The 26329-nt window shown below is 40.7% G+C and overlaps 1 protein-coding gene across 3 annotated transcripts in view; it reads right to left on the bottom strand.

The window, feature by feature from the left end:
• EFCAB6 (EF-hand calcium binding domain 6) overlaps positions 1-26329 on the bottom strand; it is a 144264-nt gene that overhangs the window by 83117 nt on the left and 34818 nt on the right. For all 3 annotated transcript variants that reach the window (XM_058189880.1, XM_058189882.1, XM_058189881.1), the window contains exons 8-14: positions 23657-23775; positions 19547-19695; positions 13060-13170; positions 8485-8596; positions 4648-4815; positions 2331-2402; positions 2053-2213 (exon numbers count right to left, since the gene is read on the bottom strand). In XM_058189880.1, the coding sequence (XP_058045863.1) occupies positions 2053-2213; positions 2331-2402; positions 4648-4815; positions 8485-8596; positions 13060-13170; positions 19547-19695; positions 23657-23775 (892 nt within the window). The remainder of the gene's footprint in view (positions 1-2052; positions 2214-2330; positions 2403-4647; positions 4816-8484; positions 8597-13059; positions 13171-19546; positions 19696-23656; positions 23776-26329) is intronic.

Below are 26329 nucleotides of genomic sequence, written 5' to 3'. Positions count from 1 at the left end.
GTTTTGCCCAATTTTATGACCTTTTTTAACACGGGTTTAAGTGAATCACTGCAGTTGTTAAGTTAGGGACAAGGTTATTAAGTGAATCTAGCTTCTCCATTGACTTTGCTTGTCAGAAGGTCACAAAAGGTGATCGCATGACCCCAGGACACTGCAACTGTCATAAATATGAGTCAGTTGTCAAGTATCTGAATTTTGATTTTGGAAATGCTGCAACGGTCGTAAGTGTGAAAAATGGTCGTAAGTCACCTTTTTTCAGTGCCCTTGTAACTTTGGTCACTAAACAAAAGGCTAAGTCACTAAGTCGAGGGCTATCTGTGCAGGATTACACTACACACAATTGTCTGCAATGGATTTCTCACAGCCTGGGAAAGAGTGTGGGAGTTTGCAAAACAATACACAACCAGAACATTTGCACATCCTCCAATTTCAGAAAAGTGCGGGGCAACTTCCGCACTACTCCAAGATGCAGTCAGCAAGAAGATTCTCACTGCTAACATATTATTGACTGATGTAGTACTAAAATGGATAAATCCAGTTTCCAAGATTCTGTAACCTAACCTCCTTCTTCTCAATAAACCTGGTTAATGAAACTCTGTATGAATCTTGTCTCCTAATGGCAAGTGGCTGCAAAAGGGGCCTGAAATTATCTATCTTGGAAGGTAGATATTTGTACAATGTCAAAATTGCTGAAAATCATTTTACTTATTCACTTATTAAATTTTTAGTCTGCTACAATCTTAAACCCAAGCAGTTTGAAGAAATAAAACAATATATCTGACTTTCTGCTGTTTAAAGTACTGGATTTATTGGAAATTTAGTGACTTAACCTGCAAGCCACAGGCTACCAGTTCATTTCACAGTGTAAATAGAAAATGACAGGTGTAAATATGCTATGATGGGCTAGGTTTCTTTTTGTTCATATTGTAATGCATATTGTTGAAAGTTGCCAAACTGGCAAGATTTATTTATTTAATCAATCCATTTTGTGCCTGCTGCAATCAAAAGGACTTTCAGTATTCACAACAACATACAATAATGCAATAAAACATCCATGGTGTAAACATAAAACCAATCCTTAAAAATACACAAATCAAATATAGAACCATCTACCATATGTCTGTGTTGTCTTAGTAAATGAGGCTCTCTGGATCAATTCAGTCTTGAACAGCTTCCAGAAGGTCTGTGACACACTGGTCATTGTCACTTTCAGTCAGGAGGTTACTCCATTATATGGATGAAGACACACACCAAAAAACAGGTCCACTTAGTTCTCTGCTTTTAGCAGCCATTCCATTCTTGACCTTGGCTTCAGACTTTGAGATCCTCAGTTTTCTTTGTCTGAGCTATACAAATGACTTCCCATCTAGTCCCTCAATGTGGCAAAGGTTTCTGAACCCTTCGAGGTAGGCCAGGTCAGGAAAACATTTGCAAAATTTTGATGGGAACTCTCCTTTGTTGAAATTGGCTCAAACAAACAGCTTTTGCATGACTGCCTGTGTTTTCCCTTTCCTTCTTCTTTTAACTGGGGAGTTAGAATACACCTAGTCTGAGTTTCTGCCATTTTCTTTGTTTCCTGGCTTAAAGGCTTAGGTAGGGTCAAACCTATTTATACTGCCCAATTTTGAGCCAGCTTTTTCTTTGTATACCACCAGGGTATGTAAAACTAACCCCCAATTTTGGATTGTCGGTCTTGGCCTGAACAGAAATGTTCTGGCAATTGGTTCTCAGCTTCCTAGAAGTGATCCAATCTCCAAATGGCCTGAATAATGGCAACATATTTTGTACAATTCCACAACGAAGTTTGACATGATGTAACTTGGTGGGAAGAGTAATACGGGGAAACAAAAATTAGTTAGAAAGCTGTAACATATGGTGGAAATTTTCTAGGAACCGATGTTCAACTTAGACTTAAAAAAAGGCCCTCATTTACAAATATGGATGACAATAAATAGCCAAATAATGATGACGTCCAAAGGGAGATGAGAATAAAACATGGGGGAGGGAAAAAAAACACATTTGAAATGAACAATTGTTAAAGTATTTACTTACGCAATAAAATGGTCATCTGTTAATGAGGGGCAATAGAGCTGGAGAATCTTTCGGAAATTATTTCTGCTAATAATACCCTCACTTCGAGGATCACACGCTTGCAAAGCTTTGTTAAATTCATTCCAATACCCTTTCACTTGCTCCGTTAGAACATCTTCTGCCTAGCGTAAAATCATTCAAGGAAGGAAGTTCAAATTATAAACTATACAAAAAATTATAAACTCCAATAAATCAAAATTCTTGAGTGACTTTTTAAAAGAAAGCATTTTGTTACTTACAATATTCCAGGCTTCAAGGACAGAAGTTGGCTTTTTAGCCTTCTTCGAACTATTAGCCCACTTTGAATCTGTCTAATTGGATTTAAAAAAAGAAGTTAAATTAGGAATTCTCTCATATTGTTTCTAAAAATCAAGATCAGAAAGAACATAAAGGTTTTAAAAATCTGCAGTACACTGCTATGTGGGAAAATCTGTGGTCGATATGATATCCTGACAATTTATTAAGAGCCTGCCTTTATTAAGAGCAAAGGACAAGCAAGAGTGCAGGTTTCAGAGGGCAATAAAGTTGACAATTCAATAGTATAGAATGAAATATGAACGCTTAGCTGACTGGATTTGATTTGAGTTTCCGTTTCCCCAAATAAGCAGCAACACATCAATGGTGGGACTTCTGTGCACCTATATTAGTGTTGGCGAACCATTTTGGCACTGAGTGCTGAAACAGGAGTGCGCACACAGGGGATTATCAGAAACCGTAAGAGCAGCTGCTCTCCTTCCGGTTTCCGGTGTGCACATGCACACTGGCCAGCTGGTCTTTGTGCCAGAAACCAGAAGACCAGGTTACCGGCGTGCATGTGCAGGCCAAAAACTGGAAGCTCAGCTTCCCGGCACGCATGGCACTTCCACGCACACAAACACCAGTTGTGTGCCAGAACCCAAAAGACCAACGGGTAATGGCTGGCATGCCCAGAGAGATGGCTCTGTGTGCCACTTCTAGTTCGTGTGCCATCGGTTCGCCATCCCAGACCTATATGGTTGATTCATAGCAACTCAAAGGAGCTACTGATGATTAGACAGAGGTCTGGAGAGTAAAACTGGCACAAAGGCATGCTCAGAATCACCTTACCTGGGAAACCTGAAATTTACTGATACAGGTAGTTCTCGAATTACGACCACAACTGAAGCCCCAATTTCCACTGGTAAGCAAGGAAGTTGCTAAGTGAGTTTTGTCCATTTTATGAGCTTTTTTGACACAGTTGTTAAGCGAATCATGCAGTCATGAGGCAAATCTGGCTATGCCCATTAACTTTGCTTGTTGGAAGCCAGCTGGGAAGGTTACAAATGGTGTTCACATGATTCTGGGACAGTGCAACTGTCATAAATGTTTGCTAGTTGCCAAGTAACTGAATGATGATTATGTGACCATGAGGATGCTACTATGGTCATGTGTGGAAAACGGTCATAAGTCCCTTTTTTCAGTGTCGTTGTAACTTCAAACTGTCACTAAACAAAGGACTCAGTCATTAAGTCGAGGACTACCTGCACTGCATACCTTTCCTATGTCTATTGGGTAAAGCAAAATGGTGATGCATTCAGTAGTAAACAAATAATAAATCAAAACTATCATAAGAAATAATAGTTTTCGACTTACTATACAATCATAACTGAGCCCAGAATTATGGTCTTAAATTATGCCAGTTGTTAAGTGGGTCATTACATGACTGTGTCCGATTTTTATGACTTTTTGGCGGCAGTCATTAAGCAGATGTAGTAGTCATTGAGTGAACAACATGGTTGTTAAGCAAATCCACTGTCTGCAACGGGTGTTTTTTCTAGAAACTGGAAGTAAACGCTGATCTCAACAACAACAACAAAAACATTATAAATTGCAATGTGAATGTGGAATTCTGCAAACAGTCATAAATGCAGGGTGGGTGCAGGTGCCCAAAATGAGATCACATGACCACAGAAGGGGCCCAGCTGTTGGAACTCTGAATCCAGGTCGTAGCTACATTTTTGGGGTCTATCATAATTTTGAATAGTCTCTTAAGTGACTAGTCGTAAGTCAAGTCGAAGTTAGGTTTGATTCCCAGAGACCTCACAACTTTGTCCATGTGGTTTTTCTGAGCACCAGGACAGAAGTTGTTTACCATCACAAGGGTGTCCATAGGATATAGTTAATAAAATCAAGATGGCAGCCATTACTATGGGATCAAAACTCCACCTGTTTCTTACACAGGATGTACCACACTATGCAGACACTCCTGCACTGTTGTTTATCAGGAGACTCAGCCCCAACCCTACTTAACTTTTTCAAGATTCATAGTGTCACGTGCTGTTGTCAGTAGATGGACTACCACAAGCTGAGTTCTTCTGAAACTTCATAGATCTAAGTTCTCCTCACTCATAGCATGACTCAGCTTTCAAGAGGAGTCCAAGGAATGTGAGGTGCACAAGGGATATTTACATACAATGATATCTGTTGACAACCTGACCCCCCAAAGCTTAGGAATTTAGGTTTTTTAAACCTTTGCTTCTTGTTCTAATCATTTATTCCAGAAAGAAATATAGATAAGTAATTGGTGATGGAACTTACTACGGAATCTTTTTCAAAGAGGTTTAAAAATTCATTATAGCTTAGATGTCCAGTATGTTCTGGATCAATTATCTTGATTAGTTCTTGGAAATCATCATCACTTATTCGAAACATGATACAATCTAAAATACGTCGAAGCTCATTTCTTGTAATTTTCCCATCTTGATTCTAAAAACATAAGCAGAGCATTTAACAGTATTAAAAGGTAGCATAAAACCTGTAACTTACTTTCCATTTCACAAATCTACAAGACAGTCAATCTGCCTGCTCTACTAGGCAGTTACTTATTTATTTAAATTAGTTAATTTTTCAGATCTAATGATTATGTAAAGCCATTGGCCAAAAATTACAATTTTTATTTATATTAAAATCCGGAATGAAACATGCCTTTGGAAGGGATGCCCATTGTTCACTATCCTGATGCCTCTCAGGCTGAAAAAGCTTTAATTCACATCTGCCCTTCCGACTCCTAGTTTACCTGTTGCTTTAGATATGGTGATTACCACAGGTTTATAGAAAATCAAAATAGGAAATCAAAATCAGAGTAAGAAAACACTTTATCTGCCCTCCATAGGAGGAAAAATAGCACTTTTCTGTTACAGTTGATCTTAATTAATGTTGTCAAGAATTGTATGAATTTTCTTATGTTGGTTTAGCATATGGAACAGTGAGAAACTTACTCCCAAAGGGAAATAGATCAAAATGGACTTACATGGGAGAGCAAAATATTGCTTTCCAATTTTTCCTTTATTCCAGAGTTGGAAGAGACCTTGGAGGTCTTCTAGTCCAACCCCCTGCTTAGGCAGGAAACCCTACACCACTTCAGACAAATGGTTATCTAACATCTTCTTAAAAACCTCTGGTGTTGGAGCATTCACAACTTCTGGAGGCAAGTTGTTCACCTGATTAATTGTTCTAGCCTGTTTCCCCCAAAATAAGACATCCCCTGATAATAAGCCCAATCAGGCTTTTGAGTGCATGGCAATAAGGCCAAGCACTTATTTCAGGGTTCAAAAAAATATAAGACAGGGTCTTATTTTCAGTGAAACACGGTAACTGTCAGGAAATTTCTCCTTAGTTCTAAGTTGCTTCTCTCCTTGATTAGTTTCCACCCATTGCTTCTTGTCCTGCCCTCAGGTGTTTTGGAGAATAGCTTGATTCCCTCTTCTTTGGGGCAGCCCCTGAGATATTGGAACACTGCTACCATGTCTCCCCTAGTCCTTCTTTTCATTAAACTAGACATACCCAGTTTCTGCAACCATTCTTCATATGTTTTAGCCACCAGTCCCCTAATCATCTTTGCTGATCTTCTCTGCACTCTTTCTAGAGTCTCAACATCATTTTTACATTGTGGCTACCAAAACTGAATGCAGTATTCCAAGTGTGGCCTTACCAAGGCATTATAAAGTGGCACTAACACTTCACGTGATCTTGATTCTATCCCTCTGTTTATGCAGCCCAGAACTGTGTTGGCTTTGTGACTGATTTAACCCATGTTAGAAGTCATTAGCATATGTTACCAGCTCTTTCACACTTGAGATCTGTTTTTCAACCTCAGCAACTTCAAGATGTGTGGCTTCAACCCATCAGCATGCTAATTGGGGGATTCTGGAACAACTTCCAGAATTCCACACATCTTCAAATTGATGTTGAGAAACACTGCTTTTGTCAGCATTCCAGAAAACCCCACAACTCCAAGTAAAAACTCTGAAGCAAGCATTTTTCAAAGTTCTATTTACTAGAATAGGTAAACTGGCACATCTGGGAAAACCCGAATCTGAGAGGTCCAGGTTTTCCCTCAGTAAATCAAAAACCCCAAAACCATCCCGACTCCTCAGTCGATCACATGCTCCAATCGCCAACCATCCCATCTCGAGACAGCACTCTGACCACTCCTTCTCCAGATGCAGGATCGGCCTGACCTTGACCGACAGGAAGAATGCTATTATGTCTAAAGACAACCCCTCTACTAAATCCCTACTCCTACTTTCCCACACATGAGAAGGTGGCAGCATGGAAGCTTCCGGCCTAATATGGCTTCCAAAGCTGACAGCTTTATTTAATTTGTATCTTGCCTATTATTATTGCAAATAAGTCAAGGCAGGGAACATATTCAACACACCTTCCTCCTCCTATTTTCCCCCTAACAATAACCCTGTGAAGTGGGTTGGGTTGAAAGTTGGGTTGAAAGCCAGCTGAGTTACTTTGGGCCAGTCTTCTACATGACAATCAGCACCACTAGGTACTGTAGGCCAAGGAATCAACTCCATTCGTAGGTTAAAATTAATTTAATTGAAATTAGTTATAATAACAGAACCTTCCAAGTCTGATTGTGCTGCATCTCCTTTTCCTTTTTATTGTTTAGTGGATTAGGAAGCATCTGCTTGAGCGGCTTCCAAATATTATCTTATTTCTCTGGATGAGAAATGCTTCAGTCCCTTTTAGCATGTCAACAGTTCCTACATATCTCCATCAAGGTCATCTTTCTTACTCTTTATATTGATAGCTCTTCTAATACTTGAAGACAGTTTTCAGATCTCCCCAGAACCTTCTGTTTTCCAAGCCACCCAATGCCTTCAACTAATATATTTTTCCCTCCATGTCCCTTATCATCTTGTTGCTCTCCTCTACTTTGTCAATGTCCTGCTTAAAATGGAGTTCACAGAACTAATCACCATGTTCTAGGTATAGATCTAAGCAATGAAAATTAAATTGTATTTGACTAAAATTACTGTATTTTTCAGAGTATAAAACACTCTGGACTATAAGACGCACCTACCTTTTTTTGGGGAGGAAAACAAGAAAAAAAATCTGCCTCTGCCTCCCAGCAATTTGCCTCTTTGCAGCAAACAGTGGAGGCCAAAAATGGGACGCGCGGAGGCAGCAATAGGCAACAGCAATCCCTGCAGCCTGAAACAGCTGATGGTTGGGAGGCTGATCCAACCGACAATCAGCTGATGGTGCTAATTAGGCTGTGCTGAAGCTGAAACTGGCTGCTTGCTCTTTGATGTTTGCTGCAAGGAGGCAAATTGCTGGGAGGCAGAGGCCAAAGGGTGGGGGCCAGTGGGTGGGCAAGGCTACATTCGCCCACTGGGAAACTGTGTCTTATATTCTGAAAAATACGGCATTTAATATAATCAGACAACTTTAATTGGATTAGACAGCTCTTGTGACTATGTAGGACAGATGGGGAGGAAACTAACTATCAGATTGCAAGAAAACAAGTGAGCAATCAGACAAGGTGACCTGAACTCATTGGTAACATCACATTACAATGAACGAAATACATTCAATTTTGCAGCTACTAAGATTGTTAGCTGAACAGGTACAAAAACAGCCAGGGAAATGATTGAAGCCTGAGAAACCCTTGTCAGTCAACAGGAGTGCTGATCTATTGCCAGTTTATCAGGTACTTGGGAACTGAGGATTTGGCAGCACAAGGAAAAGCAGCCAATACCCCAATCAATAACTAAAAAGCTTCACACAACCAAACACCACATAAATGCTACACACAGAATAGCCCAAAGTGCACATTCTGTGAAAGAGAAGTTCCTTGAGGATGGGCTCCAGCATAAGTCTAAAAACTTGGAAGATTAAACTTCTAGTCCTGGTGACTGACCCAGATTGGATCTTGAAACATTATTCTGGAATTTATATTTGCCTTCATTTATGAGGAAAGTTTAATCTTTTTTTTTATTAAAGACCTCCTGCTTTTTGAGTTGACAAGAATAATTTAAGATCAATTCAATGCAAAACTTAAAAATGTCTGAAAGATCCCAAACAGAATAATTGTGCAGGAAAGGGGAGAGGGGAGAGGCATCTTATCAATACTCGTACTCTGTCAAGCATCAAAAAAGCCTTCTTCAGAGAAGAATAAGCATCTTGGATATGTCCATGCAGCTTTAAGAGAATTCGATCACTTGACAAGGCTTCATCCAATTTTCTGCTTCTGTAAGGAAAATATGAGTTGAGTTCTACTACGTGATGTGACTGCACATCTCAAGACTGAGAAAACTTTAATCCTGGCTTAATATCACTAGGAATGAACTCATGTGTCAGGCTTCAAAAATTATGAAAGACCAGGGGTGGGCTTCAGAAATTTTAGCCAAGGGTTCACTGCCCGGTTGCTGAATAGGCGTGGCTATGGTGAGCATGGCCTAGTCAGCTTCCTGCACCATGGCGGGGGTGGGTGGGTTGCCCTCCCCGGGCTCCAGAGGCTTTTCTCAAGCCTCCAGGAGGGCGAAAACGGCCTCCCCAGGTTCCAAAGGCCCTCTGGAGGCCAGAAACGGGCTCATTTCTGGCCTTCCCAAACTTCCGGTAGGCCCATTTTTCGCCCTCCCTGAGCGCCTGCACTTACCTGCATCCAAAAACGGGCCACGTGTGGACTCCTGGGAGAGGCGGGGTGGGAGGGGCCAGCCAGGAGTGGGATTTGGGGGTTCTCCAAACTGCACAGAATCATAGCTAGAGGTTCTCCTGAACCCCTGTGGATCCCCAGCAGCCCACCCCTGAGAAAGAGCCATTGAGACTCTTCTAAACAGGTTTCTTTATTGTTCCTCAAATATAGATAGAATTCTTGCCAATTTAAAGCAGGGTAGGTTCATCATAAAACATGTACTCTGGGAACTATTAGCGAAGAGTCCCCCTCTTCACCTTCTTCCTCTCACACAAAACTCTCATGTTCTCTCTTGCTCCTCTGGAATGTACTCCCTCCCTCCTGGGAATCTGGATAACAGTTCATCATGTATGTTGTGCATTCATGAGGCTGTTTTAGGAAATAACCAGTGAACCAGGAGGTCCAAAAGAAATAAAAAGCTGCAGTCATAAGCAGAAGCCCACAGGTTTCCTGTAGCTGCTAAAAAAAAGTCAGTAAAATCTTAGTCTGGGTCAAGAGAGGTGTAATGTTGAGATCATGGGATGTAATAGTTTCATTCTCTGTTGCATGGGTCAAATCACACCTGGAATACTATGTCCTGTTCTGGTCATTGTACTGTAACACAAGAAGAGGGATGTGGAATTAGAAAGAGTGCAGAGAAGAGAAACCAAGATGGTGAAGGTCTTGTAGAAAGTTAGCACCCACCCCTCTCCTAGAAGAATGAAATATTCTAGGAAGTAATTAAAAAGGCACAAATATTATATCTCCCTGGATGAGAAAAGGAGAAACATGCTCTTGGAAAGCAACCCCTACCTTTGTTAAAAGCCCCAGAAAGACTGGGCCATTCTGTCTACAAGACAAAAGGCCTTCAGCTCCAGGGTGATAGGATTAGCCCTCTGTCAAGATCTAAACCAGGACAAAGCAATTAAGCCAGAATAGGAATTGCCCAACACCCTTTCAGAACACAAGCCTCTTCATTACATCATCATCCAGCAAGATTCAACCAAGCCTGGAACACAGACAACCTACAAGGTTAGCTGGACCCCGCATAGCCCCCTGGGAGTCTGACAACCAATAGGATATGTTTCTTGCAAGGCCCAAGAGAGGGTATAAATATATCTCACTCTCCACTCCATGTGTTCAACTGCACCAGGACCATGTGCTTAATGGTTCTGCTCCATTAAACCAGCTTTCCAAGCAGTCTCCATGTCTCCACTGTCTTTCTCTCCACTTGGAACTGAACCCAGATGGACATTTCTTCCAACAGTCTTGTGGGGACTAAATCTTATAAAAAGGAACGTAGTATGTTTAACTTAAAGAAGAGAAGGCGGAAGGGAGACATGTAAGCAGTCTTTCAATTTTTGAAGGGTTCTTATAGAGAAGAAGTAGTAGACTTGTTTTCTTCGGTGCTCAAAAGCTAGGGCCCAAGACTCAATTGATGTAAGCTCTATAGAATGAAATCCAACAGGAAGGCAGGCAGGCAGGCAGGCAGGCAGGAAGGAAGGAGAGATTGGGAAGAGAAAAAGGACTGCTCTTTCAGGTCAACTCCAACCCTGCAATGCCATCTTGTATGTTAAATCTATAACTCGGTGCAAAATGCTTGCACACAAAGAATGATCAACAGATGGAGACTGCATAAGGACTTCTTAAAGTCTCATTCTCTCCCTCCCCCATCTACCATACAATGTGCTACAATTTAGACTATCTGTCAAAATTTTATGAGACTTAATGAAAGACAAAAGCAGATCTCCATATTACAATCTCTTTTAGTAAATCCAGGTTTTCTAAGCCATGTGAAATTTCTCAGTAGATTATTAGCGATTTTTCAAGAATATGAAATGATACAGATCTTTTCTTCCAGGGTAACTCAATTAGTGCCTATCTTATTTCTTCCTTTGCAATAGGCATTTGCAGTTTAGGATATAATTTACATGGGGAGGCCCAGTCATTTGCAGCCCAACTAATGTTCTATGTTGTATGAGTATATGTTCTCCTAATATGCCAAATAACTCTTTGCAACATGCAAGTATTTTACAATAAAATATGTAGTGTAGGAAGACGGTGGATTTTTTTTCTCTTTTAACCTACAAGTTTCTAATAGTGGACCTTCAAAATTCACTGCAGCAAAGGAGTTTAAGAACAAAATAAAGAAAAAAAATTATTCCACATCAATGCTTGGATCTTTTCAGATATCACATTTTAGATTTATTGTCCGAGATGTTTGAAGAATGTTTCTCTATATATAGAATGAGAGCACGGCAATCAGTAACACCAATGTACATTATTCATAAAGCTGGAATTTCTGTTATATTGTTTTGTTTTATTTATTTATTTATTAAATTTATTTGCCATCCAACTCGTTTCAAAGAGACTCTGGGCGGCTTGCAGCATTGAAAGTATTAAGACCATAAAAGATAAATATTTCTAAAACAATAAAAATGGGCACTACAATCAAAAATAGAATTATTAGTTAAAAGATGGGGAGGAAGGGAGCTGGATGAGCTTGGGGGTGTGTGTGAAATTACCTCTTAATTCATCAATTAGTGGCTAAGACACTGAGCTTGTTGATCAGAAAGGTCGGCAGTTCAGTGGTTCGAATCCCTAGTAAAGTTCTCCTGCGTGAGCAGGGACTAGATGACCTCCAAGGTCCTTTCCATCTCTGTTACTGTTAAAGTGTGATGCTTTCCCACTGGTGCCCCAATCCATCTGACAGAGCCAGGTCTTCAGGCCCTTATGAAAGGTCAGAATAGAGGGAGCCAATCTCACCTCGAGAGTAAAATATTCCAAAGGGCAGGAGCTGCAGCAGAGAAAGCCTTTCTCCTGGACTCCACCAGCCAGAATTCTTTGACTGAGAGAGCATGACAGCATGCCTCCCCTTGCCAGCATGGGTGGGGCGGGCCAGTCCCAGTGGGATGATTCTTCATGTAACCTGGATCTATGTCATGCAGGGCTTTAAAGGTAATGACCAACACCTTGAATTGCACCTGGAAGCAAACCGGCAGCCAATGCAGCTTGCAGAGCAGTGATGTAACATGTGACACTCTAGGTAGTCACCACCAAGAAAATGTGCCACTGCACTGCGCACCAGCTGAAACTTCTGAATGGTTTTCAAGGGTAGCCTCATGTGAGCACATTGTGGTCCATACATGACATGACCAGGGCTTGAATGACTGAGGTCAGGGGTTCCCGATCCAGGAAAGGCCACAACTGGCACACAACACGAAGTTGTGCAAATTCAACTTCATACTGTATGCTAGTTTTGTGGCCATTCAAGAAATAGTCAGGCACAGGAAGGGTTTTGTGGCTCCTGGTGTTTTCTTTTCTGTGGGAAAGGGGTCCAAATGTCTCTTTGAGTGTTCAAAGTTGCAAACCCATGGGCTAAACCACTATTTCTCAAACTTCATGACTCTAAGATATGTGAACTTCAATTCCCAGAATTGAATTCTGGCAGTTGGTGCGCACGTCATAGAGTCACCAAGATTGAAAAACATTACGCTAAATTAAAGTGACCAGATTTCAGCCATAGCAAAGCGGGACACCATTGACCGGGGGCGGGGGGCTGCGCATGCGTGCTGAGTCTTGCCACCTGCCTGAAGGAAGAGGAGCGGCTGCTGCTTCTCCGCTCTTCCAGGCAGGCTCGGCTCTCCTCTCGGCTCTTCTCTTCCTCTCGGGTGAAGTCAAGCGGCGTCTCTCCTCCCTCTCGCGCCCCTTTCTCCGCCACTCCCCCTCCTCCTCCTCCTCCTCTTGCGTTGCCGCCTCCCATTTTCAGAATGGGAGTGAAACAAAACAAAAATCGGGATTTTTTGGAATTGCAGCGGGACGCGGGACAAATTATTAAAAAGCGGGACTGTCCCGCCAAAAGCAGTACGTCTGGTCACTATAAGCTAAATATTTCCCAATTCTTAAAGCTGCTTTTCTTAGGATTTGATCCCCACCATAGTTGTTCTTCTCTGTATATGTAAGGGTGAAAAACTGGTACAGAAGATCATTACAGGAATCACAGAAATAAATGGAATCTATAAGTGGAATTTGTCTCCTACCTGTGATGTTTTCTTTTAGAAGACACTTGGCCGCTGTCAAACAGCAAAGGATCTTGGAATTTACTTAGAAACTTTTCCCAAGCCATATTTTTGGATAATTTTATTCCAAATCTGAACAACAAAACAGTATATTTATATTTTTAATACTATGGTTTTCTTATATATTTGTGGTATTCAACAGTACAACTGAGACCATTTCTCTGCGCTCAGAAGAGGAAATCTTAGACCGATTAGACTGGTCCACAAAGAAAATTATACAGTATTTTTCTTCTTTACATATCTCCCATCAAATGCAAAACACTATAGATTATAAACTTTTAGTATCTGGTGAAGAGGATAAATCTCCAAATACACACTATTTAATGGATTTAATCTTACAGTTCAACAGTTTCCAGCAATGGAATTAGAACAATGATAACTGATACTTCACAAAATAATCAATGTTATCTTTAGGAATATAAACGTAATTTCAGCAGTGGTGGGATTCAAAATTTTTTACTACCAGTTCTTTGGGCATGGCTTGGTGGGTGTGGCATAACTTAGTGGGTGTGGCTTGGTGGGCTTGGCAGGGGAAGGATACTGTAAAATCTCCATTCCCTCCCCACTCCAGGGGAAGGTTACTGCAAAATCCCCTCCCAATCAGCTGGGACTCAGGAGGCAGAGAATAGATAGGGGCGGGGCCAGTCAGAGGTGATATTTACCGGTTCTCTGAACTACTCAAAATTTCCGCTACTGGTTCTCCAGAACTGGTCAGAACATGCTGAAACCCACCTCTGAATTTCAAGCCATTTCACAATGGAACATATGCTGAATGCATTGTAAACAATCCAAGATTTTACAATATCAAACATCTAGCAGAAGCAGCTATAAAATGTTGACACATAAATATTTTATCAACACAATAAAATTACAAACAGTTTCTTACTATCTCATACAAAAGGAAAAATATGTATATATTTTAAAGCAGCCTCCCACTTCTTGCACATTCCTAGAGCTAAGCACAAAATTTGCTTTAAATCTTTCTAACATAATGAATCTTTAATCTAGAGAAAGCCACTTGTATGTTTCATTTCTGCATTACATCTTGGTCGCTGTATTCACAATGCTGCAGGTTTAATATTAGCATATCTGTGCAGTATCACCTTAATAAATTGTGGCAGCTTAAAACCTGTACTTCCCTCTTCATAGCGTTATTAGAAAGGCATTGCACTTCCTCTTACTGAAGTAGAAAGCTTGAGAATCTCTGCATACATAAATGCCTAGGAGAAAGGTTCCTTCTGGAAAACTATAAGCAATGACTATCACAATCATGTGCTTAAAAGGTAAAGGTAAAGGTTCCTCTTGCACATATGTGCTAGTTGTTCCCAACTCTGGGGGGGAGGGGGTGCTCATCTCCATTTCAAATCTGAAGAGCTGTCGTGTCCCACTCCTCCGCTGACGGCCGGGTCAGGGAAATCTGAATCAGGCTTGCCTCTGCAGCTCTGCCCAGTCCTAGCAAAGTCCTCAGAGCAGGCAGGAGACCAGTAAGTGACTTCAGCAAGATAAGTTCGACTTTTGCCTGACTCAGAGACTGCCAGAAAGCAGATCCTTTATATAGGCCATAGGGTGTGGCTCCATGACTCAGCACTCATTAAGGCCTGCCCCTCCCTTCCTTCTGTTGCCTCCGCCTATCCAATCTTCTGATGCGAGGGTCACTCCAATCAGCTGTTGGTAATAAACCCTCCTCAGGCTCACATGCTGTGGAGGAGGGGGAGGGGTCTAGCTGCTCCGTTTGCCTGGGCATGGAGTCAGGGCTGGGGCCGGGAGGTGCTCCTTTTTCTGCAGTTTGTCTGGGCATGGAGCCAGGACTGGGGCTGGGAGGCATACATTCCTCCGTGTTCGGGAGCAGATAAGAAGGCCCCGGCTGCTCTGAGGGCGGGCAAGACACAACAAGAGCCTGCGCTGTCCGAAGACGTCTCCGTGGTCATGTGGCTGGCATGACTAAATACCAAAGGCGCACAGAGCAGTGTTACCTTCCCACCAAAGGTGGCCCCTATTTTTCTACTTGCATTTTTACGTGCTTTCGAACTGGTAGGTTGGCAGAAGCTGGGACAAGTAATGGGAGCTCACCCCGTTACGCAGCACTAGGGATTCAAACTGCTGAACTCCCGACCTTTCAATCAACAACCTCAGCATCTTAGCTACTGAGCCACTGCGTCTCTTTATTATGTGCTTACATCGAACTTTAAAAAAAAAAAGTGGTAGAAACGAAGCCACAGTATTTTCAATAGTGCAATAATTGATGATTACTACAGATGGTTGGAAATTAGTTGAAGACATTAATGATTTATTTGGTAAATACACAACACAGTGAAGTCATAGCAAATTCTGAGAGTCTTTCTCCATGTGTACTCTATTAGCAGGGAGGCTTTTCAGCTTTAAGGAGCTGCTAAAGATGTTGCTAAAGATATTGGTATGCAGTTTTCCTCTGCTGAAACTATTCTTTATTTCATTTTCTTTCCCAACACAAGTGACTCTGAGCAGCATTTCAGATTAAAAATGTAAAAAGTCAAACAACAATGGAAACCATAACAAAGAGAAAATATGACTGAATAGAGAAACAGCAAACACTCAAACAAGGTAATCAACACTATTTATACCACGCCTTAGGCCTGTGATCATGAAACTATGGCACGTGTGCCCGATGTGGCACGCGGAGCCATGTTACCTGGCACGCTTGGCGTCGCCCATTCCCCTTCTGGGTTTCTGATGCACATGTGCATGCAACAATCAGCTGGCCTTTGTGCGTGCGGCAATGCCAGAAACTGGAAGAGCTGGTCAGGGCCGCGACCAGGAAGAGGAACTGCCCAGGGTGCATCCTGCATGCCAGATAAGGTACTTCTGGGTTCCAGCGCATGCATGTGTGCTAGCCAGCAAGTCTTCCAGTTACTGCTGCACATATGCCAATCAGCTGGCTGATGCACATGCTCATACCGGAACTCAGAAGTATCTTATCCAGTGCACGGGATGCTTCCTGATCGCGGCCCTGACGAGCGTGCATGAAGTGCTCCCTTTTTGGCACCTGGTGCCAAAAAGGTTCGCCATCGCTGCCTTAGGCAGTGTCAGGGTGAGTCAGGGTGAAGAGTCAGGGTGAAGATTGAGTGCTTGAAGACTAGTCTAAAAGACAACAGGGCTATGACTGTTTGCACCTCAAGAGGCATGGGGGATACTATGACAAGAGGCTGGTACAGAGAAGACCGCATCCCAGGTCCTATCAGATGGCACGCTTGAACAATGGGACCCAAACCATGCCAACTCTTTTAGATCTTACCGAAAAGCAAATATTATAAGAGAAAGAAGGTCTCTCAAATGACAAACCTTCTGCCATGTAGGACTGCCATCAATCGCAACCAGGCCCTTGAATTGCACTTAGAAACCTACTGAATCAGTGCACTCAAGTAGCAGAGGTGCTACATCAATGTATTGTGGCATGCCCATATCTGCTTGTTCTGCTTTATTTTGGATCAGCTGAAGCTTCCACGTCATCTTTCAGAACCCCAAGTAGAGTGCATCGTAGAAAACCAAAGGGTGGCTAAGGCATGAGGTAGTATGAACAGGGCCCTATGATCCAGGGATGAATGTAATTGGTGCACAAAATAGATTTGTGCAAAGAACTTCACGAATACAGGTACTACATTGTTTCCCATTTCCATCTGGGGAAACTGAACAATGAAAACTTCTCAGGAGCAGGAAGTCCCAAGAGGAACTCAGCCTTCACATGGTTGAGCTTGAGCATGATGGTTCCATATAGAGCTTCATAGACTCCAGGTACTGGGACAGGATTTTCGCAGCATAACTTGCTTAACCAGTGATTGACATATAGAAATGGAGCAGGGGTGGGTTTCAAAACCCGTCGCTACCGGTTTGCTTGTGGGTGCATGTGCACTCGCGTGCATGCGTGATGCTTCTGCACATGCGCAGAAGCGTCCGGGCAAGTGGGTGGAGCCTCCCGCCACTGCCACTAGCTGTTCACCCAATCTGGGGCAAACTGGTAGCAACCCACCACTGAAATGAAGATTATTAGTGTATCCATTCATAGATCTCATGTTGATCTATGTCATATCCAGTGCTCCACTTATAAAGGTTAATCAGGAGGGATGTGAACATCAACACTCAGGGGTTTAAGGTCCAACTTCTCCCCCCCAGAAAATCAACAGTAACTGGAACCAACCAAGAGGAAGGGAGAAAACTACTGTAACATGATGGCTTCCAGCCTTAAATCCCCTAATTAATCTAAATGGATATTTGTATCCTGTTGTGCCTCATCTGCTTTCCCCGCAGCCGGGCCCATCTTATCTGCTTCCGAACGCTGAGGAATGTCCTAGCATGCCTCCCGGCCCCAGCCCTGGCTCCATGCCCAGACAGGCCGAGGAGGAAGAAGTGCCTCCAGCCCCCAGCTCTGGCTCCATGCCCAGGCAAACGGAGCAACTAGACACCTCCCCCTCCCCCACAGCATGTGAACCTGAGGAACGTCAATTACCAACAGCTGCAGACTGGAGTGACCCTCGCTTCAGAAGAATTGATAGGCGGCGGCAACAGAAGGAAGGGAGAGGCAGGCCTGGATAAGTGCTGAGTCATGGAGCCACACCCCATGGCCTATATAAAGGATCTGCTTTCTGGCATTCTCTGAGCCAGGCAAAGTCTACCTTATCTTGCTGAAGTCACTCTCTGGTCTCCTGCCTGCCTTGAGAACTTTGCTAGGACTTTGGCAGAGCTGCAGAGGCACGCCTGATTCGGATTTCCCTGACCCGGCCGTCAGCGGAAGAGTGGGACACAACATATCCCAATCCGCCAAATGTCATCAAAAGGCATGTCCAATGCTTTCTCTTTACTATGCCCAAGCCTGAAATCTAATTGAAAAGGATCCAGATATTCTCCTTAATGCAGGGCTTTCTTAATCTGCAGCTAGGCCACCTTCTCAACAACCTTCCTTAAAAATGGAAGACTGGAAACTGGAAGAAAACCATTTCTACCCCTATGAAGTGCTAATTCTTTATTTTTCATTTTTTCCCCCTTTTATTGTTAAATATAGCCATTCTTATCAGATCACAGTGATTTAAACGACATTTCACAGTCTCTATGTAAATAAATCCATTGAGCTCTTTTTTTTCCAGAAGGGTAAAAATGAGTAACATGAGTAGTTTATAAAATATCCAAAATATTACTGAGTCACCAAATACATTCACAAAATGTATAAGCGAATATTTCAAATTAGTTTCTGTAAAATGTTTACTAATTCCCACATTTGAATTTTCAAAACATGTCTTCTAAACTGGCAGCTAAAAAAACAGCTATGGAGCTTTGTTTCCATATGCTGTATGTCAGCTGCAGAAAGACTATTTATTACATTCTCAAAAGTGGAAAAGTTCAGGACAAATTTCAATGGAGGGATGATGGTGGAGATGATAGAGGTTGCAGATATGGCTAAATTAATTTCCTAGATCAGGGAAAAGACAATATCGATATTTATGATTGACTGGAAATTCCTTATAGACGTTTTGCGTGAAACTGAAAAAAATGCACTTAAGACATAGTTTTGATGATTAGGGGAAAATGAATAATAGAAAAAAGTAACATTTTTTTCTAATCATACAGTAAGAGATGATTTTGTAATCATGCTTGTATTTGCTGCAGAGGACATCAGAAGTTTCTATTTCTTTTTATTCTTTCTCACTGGACATCTTTTTTTGTGTGTGTCTCTTTATGTCTTTGTTCTCTCCATTTTGTATTACCTTTTGTTAGTTTTTACATCCAACGCTTTTAATAAAGTTTATTAAATAGAGAAGTTTCAAAGCATTATTTTTAAAAAATTAAGAGTGGGGCATGCTTTAAAAACAGCTTGAAGAAATTCTCCCTGCTATTGATTAAGTTGTATGCGTTTTTTTCCAGGATTCTGAAAAATGTGTGGCTATTTTAAACAACACTGCCTCCTTACAGCAATGGTATCTTTTTTCAGGTCCACACAAAAGCTTGAAAGCTTTTGCTTAGTAATAGAAAGCTTCAAAGCACCGCTTTCAAATCCTTTCCAAAGCGTGCACTGTCCTATTTTCTATGTGTCTCCTTAGAAGTAAGCGCTATTGATTTGCTTCAGATAATAAACACAGCAATCATTTCCCATTAGATGATTTCCTGTTTTTTTTCTTCAACAAACATCTACCAGTTCAATGCAGAGTGATTTATCAAAATCATAGGGAGCTTTTTGCAGAAAAAAAAAAAATCAAACATGATTCTAGCTTGGAGTGAGATGATAAATGTTTATGTATTATAAATTATCATGCTACAGGCATACCTGAATATCACAATAGTAACATAAATTGGTCAAACGGAGCAAAACATATGACTTATGTCTCTAAGCTGAATACGCTGTACTATGAATTCAGCTTTCAGGGGGGATAATAAATTCATACAGGGTTGGCTTGGTTTGAAAGAAAAATAGCAGTTGACTTACCTATTCATTAATTCTTGGAAGACATCTTGCTGTATTGGAAATATAAATGTGCTAAGGACTGATTTTAAATATTCCAAAGAAACAAATCCACTTCGACCGACATCATATGCTCTGAAGGCCTTTACAACATCCTCATAAGCTGAACGCAACTGTAAAGAATAGATTTGTGATAGTTTTACTCATAAAATATTGAGCCGAAGACATATTGCTGCTATTATAACTATTTCCTTCCTTAGAAGTTTAGAAATTCCCAACTACTGAATGATTGCTGTGCAGGGTGAAGCACTCAATATTTCCTTCAAAATCTCCATAGGTGTAGTTACCACCAAGAAATTGTGACTGGTGTTTTGATTGGAAACAAGAATAGGCAGGGCAAAAATTAGCGTTTCCAGAATAGAACCACTTAGTTTCAAGGCTACCAAGTGCTTTGTAAAATATCCTAAAAGTGAACACAGAACATAAAATCATACAGCTGAAAGGTACCATAGAGGTCTTCTCGTCCAACTGTCCAACACCTTATTGTCAAGCTTCTAAATAATATTTCCCCTGAAATAAAGTCCACGGCTTCCATTTCTTATTAAAGTCTGTTTATTAGTAACATATAAAATTGGTAAGGACTTTGGTATAATTCTGATTCTGGCCAGGATCCAGAATTACATCCAATAAAAAGCAAAAGTTTGAAACGTCCCCCGAGTCACAATCGCCAATCAATTCTCAGTCCATCAGCCCAGTGACTCCAAACTCCACCTTCCTCCAGCTACAGGCATCTTCTCTGTTCCCAAGGGAAAGAATGCCACCTAGAGATAATATTCCCCCTTCATCTCCAGTCAAATAAAGAGTCCAGTCTTTTCTTGAAAACCTCCAGTAATGGAGCATCCACAACTCTGGGAGGCAAGATGTATCATTGATTAACTGTTCACACTATCAGGAAATTTCTCCTTTCTTCTAAATTGGATTTCTCGTTAACAAGTTTCTACCCATGCTGTCTTCTCCTGTCTCCTACTACAATGTCGTGTAGTCTGGAACATTGGTTCTCAGTGTAGACCATATATCCCTCCACCCCCCAAATAGTCATGCCATACAAGTATTTGTGGGTGGCCTTATACTGCTGCTAGGTATTTTATGCCATTAAGAACATTGTTTATTAAGATTTTCTTCTAAAATGTTATGTTCACTGCCTTGAGTTATTTATAAAAACAATAAAAAAATTTAAAAAATAACAAAATAACAAAATTAAATTAAATTAAATAAATAAATAAAATCTTTGTGGTCACCCCAAGACTTTTTTTTAAGAAGAAGAATGACAGTTAAACAAAAATAGCTAACATGCTGATGGACTGTTTTTCTGTCAAGGAATTGTACAGCAGGTGTCCGAAATGAAACCAGAGACGCCGACACAAACCTGTAGTTTTATATAAATAAATATATTTGACATCTATATTTACATTGGATAAGATAGTCAAGCACGTCACTACATCATGAGGTAAATCACAGAGCACATGGGGCACACACACACAAAAAAGGCGGGAAAAAAGGGGAACTCTCCCTCCACACAGCTACCAATCACAGCGCAGATTGCCTCACGCGGGATCTAGCACTCTCCTACCAATCAACTATAACTGTGTGTCCTGGCTCACTACATGACATCTCTGCTCCAGCTACTAAATTGAAATATCTTAACATTTTCTCTCAAAAACACTTTAAGTTAAAACAAGAAAATATCTTGTAAGGTTTTCTTATGGTCACTTTGAAGATTTAATTCTGATAAGAAGGATAACTGAAAGCGGTAAGACTGAATTTGACGTGGAATTGTGTACAAATTATGAACATATTGTTGCAATGTGTACACTTTTATTGAAAATGGAAACAGAAAATGAACAAGTCAAAGTTGCAGGATAAGATGGGCAAAAATTTGAATATACCATTGGACTTTGAAAGATAGGCTCAAGACTTAGAAGAACCTTAGCATTGTGCCCTATCCAACAAGATGCAGTTGAGTGGTGAGAAAAATAGGGTCCTGCAGTTAGATCCCACTTAGACCCCTCACATCCTGGACATAAACAGTTCCAACTCCTACCCTCAAAACGACGCTATAGTGCACTGCACACCAGAACAACTAGACACAAGAACAGTTTTTTTCCCGAAGGCCATCACTCTGCTAAACAAATAATTCCCTCAACACTATCAAACTATTTACTAAGTCTGCATTACTATTAATCTTCTCATTGTTCCTATCACCCATCTCCTCCCACTTATGACGGCATGACTATCCTTACGATTTATATTGATATTGTTTCCTGATTGCTTATTTGTACCCTTTGACTATCATTAAGTGTTGTACCTTATGATTCTTAATGAATGTATTTTTCTTTTATGTACACTGAGAGCATATGCACCAAAGACAAATTCCTTGTGTGTCCAATCACACTTGACCAATAAAAAATTCAATTCTATTCTATTCTATTCTATTCTATTCTATTCTATTCTATTCTATTCTATTCAATATAGGAAAAGCCAGATGCATAAGTATAGGAAAAGCAGCACTTGGTTCAACAGTAGTAACCGTGAACAAAATATAATTGTCCTAGTGGGCCATCAGTTAAGTAAGAGCCAGCAATATGCTGAAGCTGCCAAAAAAGCCAATGCAGTCTTAGGCTGCATCAAACAGAGGGACAGCATGAAAAGACAATGAAAAGTGATAGTGTTGCTTTATATCGCACTGGTGAGACTACACTTGGAATACTGCATCCAGTTCTGGTAACCGCAATACAAAAAAGATGTTGTGACTCTGGAAAGTGTGCAGAAAACAGCAACAAAGATGATAAAGAGCCTGGAGGCTAAATTGAATGATGAACCATTGAGGGAGCTATGTAGGTAGATCAAGTCCAAGGGTCCCAAACTCACATCGTCACGGCAGCATTATGTGACATATCGGGACTTTTTCCACCTTGCTAATCTGGGCATGGGCGTGGCCAGCACATGACACATCCAGCTCTCAGGCCAGGAGTTTGACAGTCCTGGTCTAGCCTATCGAAAAGAAGGATTAGGGGAGGACATGATAACTGTTTTCCAATACTTGAGGGGTTGTCACTAAGAAACTGAACTTATGCCTTCCATTGAGGACCTGTATACTGCACGAATCAAGAAGAGGGCCGTGAAAATATTTACAGACCCCTCGCATCCTGGACATAAACTGTTTCAACTCCTACCCTCAAAACGACGCTATAGAGCACTGCACACCAGAACAACTAGACACAAGAACAGTTTTTTCCCGAAGGCCATCACTCTGCTAAACAAATAATTCCATCAACACTGTCAAACTATTTACTGAATCTGCACTACTATTAATCTTCTCATAGTTCCCATCACCAATCTCTTTCCATTTATGACTGTATGACTATAACTTGTTGCTGGCAATCCTTATGATTTATATTGATATATTGACCATCAATTGTGTTGTAAATGTTGTACCTTGATGAACGTATCTTTTCTTTCATGTACACTGAGAGCATATGCACCAAGACAAATTCCTTGTGTGTCCAATCACACTTGGCCAATAAAAATTCTATTCTATTCTATTCTATTGTTCTGTAAGATACCAGATGGCAAAACAAGAAGTAATGGGAGCAAGCTTGGAGAAATTTTCTAAACAGTGAGAACAATTAAAATGGAATAGCTTGCTTCCTTGGGTTGTGGGTTTTCCATCACTGGAGGTTTTCAGAAACAGACTGGACAACCATTTGACTGGGATGGTATAAGGCTCCTACCTTGAGCAAGGATTGCACTAGAAGATCTCGGAGGTCCCTTCCAGCTGTAAGATTTTATGATGCTGAGAATATTAAAACCAATGAAGCAAGCCTGACTAAGTGGCTCAGCTAAGACACTGAGCTTGTCAATCAGAACAGTCAGCTGTTTGGCGGTTCAAATCCCTAGTACAGGTTTCCTGCGTGAGCAGGGGGTTGGACTAGATGACCTCCAAGGTCCCTTCCAACTCTGTTACCTTTACAATTTTTCAACACTCTGATATGGAGCCACTAGCCTCTTCCACGTGATGAAAACCTATTATTCAATATTTCTGTAAAACTTCTTGGGATTGATCAAAGAACTTACCTTTTCTCTAAAATTCTTTGCAGTGTTATCGAGATGGATCTTTGTCAAGTTGTATCCAGTTGTGGCAGGTAAAGATATCTTTGATTCACTAGTCTTGCTTTCTGGGGATTCATTCTGTGCTGTTAAGAAAAGCTATGGTTTAGCAAGATTCTATTAGCTTTCTTTGAACAACAAAAATAATATTGCTTTATATTGCTCCAGAGCAAATAACTTGATGTTCAGATCACTACCCTGTAGCAATATCTTCACTATTGCAGAGTTTTTTAAAATATCACAGAAACTGGGGAAAAACGAACAACAATATTACAATAGCTAGGTGTATTTAATTGAAAAATATTACCAAAATAGTGCACGATTTTATGGAAGGACAAATATCTTGCAAACATTGGCTCTTGTGTAATTTTGATTGATTTAATTTTTAATTTTGCCCAGAGTTGCTAGGCAGCATATAAATTAATTAATTAATAAATTCAATTTAGAAATAATTTAAGAATCAATGCGCACCAATACAGACCGATAACAGGAAATTTATGAGTTCCCTTTATTATTCATTCATTAATTCATTCGTTTTGTACAAGAACCTTAAAAGGAAGTCTAGTAAACCCAATAAATAGAAATAGAGAAAAGATAGGAGTTGGGGTGAAGCAACTTTGGAAAGAGGTCCATATGAATGAATATACTACCATACAAAATATCCTTTCAACATAGGAAGCTAAGGAGAAATGGAAACTAAGTCTAGTATTTTATCCAACATGGTGATTTTCCACATTCAGGATACTTTTATTTTGGGGGAACCCTATAATAGAACAGGGAGTATATGATTTATTATAGAGTTAGATCTGCCTTTTCTACTTGGCCATCAGAAGTATAGGCTATTCATCATTTCCTAAGCACAGAAACCTATGAGATCACCTACTTACTATTTGCAGCCCAGGGTGAATGTATCTCATGCCACAAGAACTTTGGGTGAGAATGACCATGTCATATTAGAATTCAATGTAATGCAGACATAAGCAGTAGAACACAATCAAACCGTTGTTAAAAGAGCTGATTTCAACAAACTTAGAGACAGCTTGGAAAGGCTTCCATAGACGAAAATCTTAAAAGGGGGGAAACAACTCAAGAAGTTTGAGAAACTCTGAAAAAATATGTTTGTAAAAGCCCAGTCTAGCATATCACTGAAAAATAAAAATAAGAAATCCAAGGAGAAAACAGAATGGTTGCACAATGAACTCTCTGATAAGCTGAAAGAACAAAAGAATAAGTATGAAAAAATGGAAAGAGGGGCACATAACTAAGGCAGAATCTGCAAAGATGAAGTCAGGAAAGATAAGGCTCAGAATGAAGTAAGTCTGGTAACAAATGTCAAAAATAATTTTTAAAAAGTTTCTTTCAACACATAAAAAATAAAAAAGTGAAAGAAACAATTGGTCCACTAATGGGAGAAGATCAGTGGTGGGATTCTGTTGGTTCTACCCGATTCGGGTGAACTGGTAGCTGCAGCTGCTGGAGCCTACGCCCACCTGCCCAGATGTCATCACGTCCTTTTTTTTTATGCTCTGCACATGCACAGAGGTGGTGCATGTGGAGGTGGTTACTCACATTTGCGAACCAATAGCTAAGATAAGTCAATACCACCCCTGGAGAAGATAGCATGGAAGCGACGGGCAGCAGAGATAAAGCAGAGCTGCTTAATCCTTTCTTTGCATCTGTCTTCACATAAAAAGGAAAAAATAGCCCAGCCTGCTAAAAATAGAACCATAAAAGACAGACTAGGAATTCAAACTAAGAGGCAAGAAAGTGGTAAGAGAATACATATTTCAAATAATCGGACCTGATGGATTACGTCACAGAATTCTGAAAGAACTGGCAGACGTGATCTTAGAATCATTCAACCGTATCATTCAAAGATACTGAGCACTGGGGAACTACCAGAGGATTGGAAAAGAGTTAACGTGGTCCCCCATTTAAAAAAAGAGGGGGGAACAGATCCAGGAAACTACAGATCAATCAGTTTGACATTAATATCAGAAGATCCTAAAAAAGATAAGCAACAGATCTGCAAACACCTAGAAGCAAGCAAATAGCCAGAAGCCAACATGGATTTGTAATAAACAGATCATGCCAAGCAAATATTATTTCACTATTTGACAAAGTGACTAAATTAACTGCTGACAAACCACACCTAACATGTAGTCCTTACTGGAACTATATCTACGGGGAGGGAAGTAAGCAGCAGTGTACCCCAAGGTTCTGCCTTAGGTCCAGTACTCTTCAATATCTTCATAAACAATTTAGATGAGGGAATAGAAGGGAAACACATCAAATCTGCAGACACTAAGCAGGCAGGAAGACAATACCCCAGAAGATCTTGGGTTTAGAAAATTTAGAAGTCCGCTGCCTTCGACATGACCTGAGCTTAACTCATAGAATCATCTGTTACAACGTCCTTCCTGTTGAAGACTACTTCAGCTTCAATCACAACAATACACGACCACACAATAGATTTAAGCTTAATGTTAACAGCTCCAATCTTGATTGCAGAAAATATGATTTCAGAAACAGAGTTGTTAATGCTTGGCACTACCAGACTCTGTGGTCTGTTCCCAAAACCCCCAAAACTTTAACCAAAAACTATCCACTATTGACCTCACCCCATTCCTAAGAGGTCTG

Source organism: Ahaetulla prasina, chromosome 7 (assembly GCF_028640845.1).
Source record: "Ahaetulla prasina isolate Xishuangbanna chromosome 7, ASM2864084v1, whole genome shotgun sequence".
In the NCBI taxonomy this organism is placed as follows: Eukaryota; Metazoa; Chordata; class Lepidosauria; order Squamata; family Colubridae; genus Ahaetulla; species Ahaetulla prasina.
Note: the sequence above shows the minus strand (reverse complement) of the source record. Positions and strands in the feature narration are given on the sequence as shown.